Source organism: Aptenodytes patagonicus, chromosome 4 (genome assembly GCF_965638725.1).
Source record: "Aptenodytes patagonicus chromosome 4, bAptPat1.pri.cur, whole genome shotgun sequence".
In the NCBI taxonomy this organism is placed as follows: domain Eukaryota; kingdom Metazoa; phylum Chordata; class Aves; order Sphenisciformes; family Spheniscidae; genus Aptenodytes; species Aptenodytes patagonicus.
In genome coordinates this window covers 1,998,995-2,004,994 of record NC_134952.1, presented here as the reverse complement: position 1 = coordinate 2,004,994, position 6,000 = coordinate 1,998,995, and the positions used below count along the sequence as shown (strand labels likewise).

Sequence of the window (6,000 nt, the reverse complement as noted above, 5' to 3'; positions counted from 1 at the left end):
GGGAAGCGTATGTTGTGAAAATATAAGCATTGTTACCTCTGGTAACTGCAAGCAAATACAGATGTGGGGAGAGACAAAGTAGAGGATGGAGGCGACGTTTGGCAGCAGACGCCAACCCCAGGCCTGAGCTGGCAGTATCTAACGCACGCAAGCGGTACAGAAGCCATGCCAGAGAAGTTTCTACCGGCGGGAGCCCTTTGGCTCGAGCTGGTGGGAGCAAGTTGCGCTGGCGGCACCTGTGTGACACACAGAGGACAATCCAGAGCGCACCGTCAGGCGCTGGCTATACCCTGAGCTGGGCGAGCCTCAGAGCCAGACTGGCTTTTGCTGGCAGCAACTGGGATAATGGCAGCGGGTGGTATCTGAATCCGCAGATTCAGGGCACGCTGGCAGTCGTTTGTGTCCCAAGAACGTCTACATATATAGAAATACCCTCTCTGTGCCTCCACCCCTGCATAGCCTAGAAGGTATTCGTAACCTGTTTCTCACCTCTCGCAGCTTTTTGGTTTTATGTCTCCTTTGGATACCAGGTCAGCCCAGCCCAGCATTTTTAAACTGAACCCAAGACGTCATTCTCCTTCTTGGGGCCTCAAGCAGAAAAGGCAAAATAGATGAACAACGGTTTTGTTAAGACAGATGCTCGACTGACAAGAAGACAGAAACTGGCCTTTAGACTGGTTTCTTTCCTCTCCGCTCAACACCCTTCATTATCCCTGGTAACTCACTTGGAAATCACCGAGGCTCCCACTGAAGAACCTCCTTCGGCTCAGACAGGTGACCAATATTTTGATTTCTAAATACAAATGAAGTATTTAAATATGGTGAGTTGGCTATTTCCATCCAGTCTGTTGTCTGTCTTTGCATTACTGTACCTAAACCCCGGTCAGCCTTTTTTATAGGGAAAAATGTGAACAGTATCTTTTTTTTGCCTTTCATTGAAAAGAAAAAATATATTTCTCAGCTGTTGACATCTCTCCACATTTGAAACAAGGTATTAACTACTTGAGCAACTCCAGATACAGTCAGGTTAATGGAGACAGACCAAAGGCAACATTTACCCAAGAACTCCAACATCGACAACTTTCTCACTCCTTCTTCATCCCGCTGAAAATGAAAGCTCTGAGAATTTCGAATAGCATCCGTGCTTCTGCTCCACCCTTCCTGCCGCAACTGGCACCCTTGCTAGTGCGTACGGAAAAGAGTCTGCTGCTTTGCCCGTGAACTCAGAAGACGACCATAGATTTAACTGCTTTACTTCTCCCTCCCTAGGTCCTACAAATTAAGGCCTAGGAGTCCTTGGAGAGCATTAGCTTAACTTGTTTTCTCGGGTAGGAAGGCATCCCTTTCTGCAGATCGCCGTTTTCTTGCTTACACAATTAAATGGGGAGGCAGGTGCATCTTCCCAATTTTCAACAGGAAACCTTTACTACCAAGCGATGGCAAACATCCCACGCTGGTGAGCTTGGTTTTCTGTGCCGCTGTAATTCCTGTATGAACAGCAGACCGCTTATTTTGCTTCAGCCCGACCCGATGATGGCGGATCTCAGCACGAACCACCCTGTCACTTGGAAAACCCCAAAGCGTAACCTGAGCATGAACCTCCCCAGCTTTAACTGCCCCCACTTCCAGCCCCCGTAAGGCAGCACCCCTTCCCGCCGCCCCAATCCCCCGCAGCAAACCAAGCCTCGCCACCCCGTGAATTTGGCAGTCGTCCTTCTCCGCGGGGCGATCACCGCCTCAGCCGCCCGTGGAGATCCCCGCGGACGGCGCACGCCTCTCCTCGCTGAAAGCCCCAGCCCGAGGAGCTGGCCATGCGTGCCCAGAGCCGCACGGTCACGGGTGGAAGACCCTGCAGCAAACGAAGCAAGAGTGAGAATTTAAAACCAAACCAAACCAAACTCGGCTTTTCTTTTCTTTTTTTTTTTTCCCCCTTTTCCTTCGTTTCCCTCCCCTTCAGCCCCGAGGCCTGCCGCAGGCCTCAGCGCCACCCTCCCCGCGGCCTCCCCGCTCCCCACGCCTGCTTTCGGGGCAGTGTTTCGTGGGGGTGGCTGGGGAAGCAGGCCCTGGGGGCGGGTTTGGGAGGGGGGGGGGGGGGGTGCCAGCCCCGCTCGGAGGGGCCTCGGCCCGGGCCGCGGGGGTGCGGGGACACCCCCCGGCGCGGGGGGGGGTGTGTGTGTGGGGGGGGAAAACACCGCGCTCTATGCCCCTCGGGCGGCAGAGGCGCCCGGCGCGGGGCCGCTCTGCCCGCCCCCCGCGGCCCCACTCGCTGGCAGGGGGAGGGGGAACCCCGCTGCCAGTGGCCGGCGTGCGGGTGACGTCATCGGCCGCGGCCCGGCGGCGCCGCCCGGCTGCTGCGCGCTCGTCCCGGCGCGTCCCCGCCCCCCCCCCCCCCCCAACCCCGCCACCTCCCCCCCCCTCCCTCCCTCCCTCCCGCCCGCCCTCCGCCACCTCGCGGCCACCGTAGCGGGAGCGGCGGAAGCCCCCTCGCCGGCCACCGTCCCGGGAGGCGCCGCGGCGGACGGTCCGCGTTGTCCCGCCGCCCTCCGCCCGCCCCTCCCGGAGTCCGTCGTCGTCGTCGTCGTCGTGGTCGGCGGCGGCAGATGGCGCGGGAGCGCGCGGCGTGGCGGGGCCCGGGCTGGCGGGGCGGGAGGCCGCCGCCGCCGCCGCGGCGGCTGCTGCTGCTGTTGTCGCTGCTGCTGTTGTCGATGCCGGCGCTGCCGGGGTTGGGGCCCGTCGCCGCCGCCGCCGCCGCCGCCGAGGAGGCGGCGAAGGAATGCGACAAGCCGTGCGCCAACGGCGGGCGGTGCCAGCCGGCCAGCGGGCAGTGCGAGTGCCAGCCCGGCTGGGTGGGCGACCAGTGCCAGCACTGCGGGGGGCGCTTCAGGTGAGTCCCCCGGGGACGACGGGGACGGGCTGGGGGTGTCCCCGGTCGGGGACGTTTAGGGACAATATGGCCGTGGGTGTGGGGTGCGGGAGGGGAGTGGGCGGGAGCTGGTCTGGGGGGCACCGGGGGGGGGGGGGGGGGGGCCGGGTGGGGATGAGCGGCAGGTGCGGGAGGCCGTGGGGGTGGGGGTGTGAGAGGCCGGGCAGGACGGGGGGGGGGGGGGGGGGGAACAACAGGGGCCTGGTGTGCCTGGTTCAGGCTGCCCGAGGGGGGACACTCGGGAGCGACGGGGAGGTGGGCGTGAGACGGGTCGGGGTTCGGGGTGGGTTTGGGGCTTCAAAAGGGGCGGGAGCCGCCGGGGCTGAGGCCGAGGGCGGCGGGGCCGTGGGCGCGAGGGGCAGAGCCGGGTGACGATGAGGCCGCAGGTGTAAGGAGCGCGCTGAGGGGACGACGGGGGTTTGGGTGTCCCTGGTTGAGTTTGCGCGGGGACAGGTGTGAGGGGAAGAGGGGTGTGGGCGCGAGGGGCTGGTCCGGGGGTGTGAAGGGCTGGTAGGAGCCAGGCAGGGGGGACAACAGGGATTTGGGTGCGCGAGGCCGGGTCCGGGGGTGTGAGCGGTTGGGGCTGCGCGAAGGAGGCCTGGGAGTAATGGGATGTGGGTGTCGGGCGCCCCACCGAGCAGCACTTGGCGTGGGAGCAGCGGTTGGCGGGTAGAGGGTGTTCGTACCGCAAAGAGGCGCCTCTGAGGGGGACAGCGTTTTGGGTGTTGGTTGCTGGGGTTGCAGAGGGGTAACGGGGGGGGGGGTGTGTGTGTCAGTTGTGAGTCGAAGGGGCTGCGGCTGTGTAGGAGCAGGGCGGTGGGCGTAGGGCACTGGGTCGGCGCGGGTCTGGGCGCAACGGGCTGCGCAGGGCTGAGCCTGGGAGACGACGGGGCGCGAATGCGGGTGACTGGGTTTACGTTGTAGTAGGTCTGGAGAGAAAGTAAAGCCGGGGAGGGGGGAGGGACTGGGTAGGGGGACGTATCGGGGGCAGCAGGGGGGTAGGTTTGGGGGCTGCGTGAGTAGAGGTCTGAAGGATGGTGGGTGAATGAGGGCTGGCTTTGAGCGTGGGAGCGGCTGGTGTTGGAGGCAGATGGGAGCCGTGAGGAGCGGGTGCCCGGGCTGGAGGACGGCATGGGTGTGGGGCCAGCTCCTGGGCAGGGGCAGATAGGGGGAAAAGACTGACGTGCGGACAGGGGACGGGATCTGGCTGGGAGCAGGTTGGAGGGGGAGAGGAAGGGCTTGCAAGCGGGTGTTAGGGCTGGGTGGAGGCAGTAGGGGTGTTTGGGGGGGGGGGGGTATAAGTGAGCTCATCTTTGCAGATAGCATAAGCAGGCCTTGGTTTTGGTTAAGGGTGAATTCGGGAGAGGTATGCGCGGCGGAGAGAAGCAGCGACTTAACGGGGGTAGCTGGCACGTGGGGAGGCTCGGCTCTTGGGGCAGAGGAGTGCGTGCGGGAGTGGTGCTGGCTCTTGGGGAGGGACAGTGGGAATAACAGCCTGGTGGAAGGAAGCTCCTGGGTTTGCTGGAGGACAAGGCCAGAGCTGGGCAGTTGGAGGGGATCGAACAGGACAGGGGGTGGTGTTAAGGGTCCTGCCTCTGGGCAGGGTCTCTCTTTTTTTTTTTTTTTTGAGGGAAAAAAGGCTAAAGGGTGGTTCTGGGCAGGGGGATGGAGACCTCCTGGCTCTGCGCTTGTCCAGGCCGTGTGCATATGTGTGTGCGCGGGGGGTGAGGGGTGTCTGCACAGGGGGAAGGTGATCTTTGGGCTGTGCAACACTGGAAAGCGCATCGCCTGCAGTGCCGAGGCCAGTTCTGGTGGTGATGGGATACTCAGTTGGGTTGTGTGTCTAAAGTCTATCCCATAGGATGAGAAATGGGAATAGGCTGGAAATGCACCCTGGCTTCTCTACATAAACGTACGTTTTCAGTGGAAGGGGTTTCTGTAAGATGGTTACCTGCTTTGGTTTTATCAGCTGTGGCAGCGAGAGAGCCAGTGTGTGTGTCTGCACACGTTAGGTGAATTCCCTGGGCAGGGCTGATTCTTGGAAAAGAAGGAAATGAAAAAAGGATGATTATTCTAGGCAGCGATTGCTTTCTCGGGGAGCTCCTTATGGAAGGTACCAACCACCCTTTGACGATGCTCCCTGTAGATTTGGGGGAAGGGGAGCTGTCTGTATAAGCCGAACTCATGGAGGAAAAACACTTTGTGTGCTTTAGGAGTTGAGGTTTCTATTTTTTTATTTGTATCTTTTGACAGTCTGTAGATGGGTGTGTGATACAGCGAATTTGAAGGGGGTTTTGTGGGGAAACGATGCCAGGCTAGGCAAGTCCTGGAAGTCGAAAGCTTCCTTTTTAATGTTTTTTGCCACTGTCACGATAAGAATTTTCTTCCAGTTGAGAGCGAGCATTGTGAAGTAGCCGCTTACCCATTACTTTCCTCGAGCGGTTTAGGATGTTGGTCAATTTAAGGGGACTAGATCTGAATAAAGGCCGAGTCTTTTGTGGATGGCAAAACTGGTGCTGCTGAGTAAATAAAGGACTGGTATACATCCACTGCTAATGGCCGCTTTTTTTTTAACCTCTTACCTGTTTTCATAAAGCTGTTTGTTTCTTTTTCACATATAATTCCGATCTAGAATTTTGGCTGAAAAGATAATGCATGTTTTTCTCTCTAGGTGTTTTGTTTAGCTGTTTGTTTGTTAGTGAGTTGAAGTTTCCAGTAATGTTTTTAAACTTTGAGCTCTGATAGAAGTGCAGGTGTGTTTAGCAATGTTTAGAGCTTTGCAGTCACAACCTTCACATGCCTTGACTTTACTCTGTCTCCTGTCAGAAATGGCACTGCAGGGTTGTGGGGGTTTTTTTGTGCGTGGCTGTTAAAAGACTTGACGTGTTATTAGATGCTGTAGGTACAAATGGGAAGTAGAAGGGCAGGTGAAAATTATTTTGTAAGTGTGGTATATTCCACACGCTTATCTGGTTGACTGAGAGATGTAATTAAACTTGGCATGTTAATCTTCCTGTCCTTATCTAGCTCTATACGATGACTGTGTTCGTGGCCTTGACTTTTTTTGTTTATGTTGA

General features: G+C 58.5%; 1 protein-coding gene across 1 annotated transcript in view; it reads left to right on the top strand.

Moving 5' to 3' along the window:
- Positions 1-2,703: 2,703 nt before the first annotated feature.
- Positions 2,704-6,000, top strand: part of ATRN (attractin) — a 151,783-nt gene continuing 148,486 nt past the window's right edge. The window contains exon 1 of the mRNA XM_076335646.1: positions 2,704-2,884. Within this exon, the coding sequence (XP_076191761.1) occupies positions 2,706-2,884 (179 nt within the window). The 5' untranslated portion in view covers positions 2,704-2,705. The remainder of the gene's footprint in view (positions 2,885-6,000) is intronic.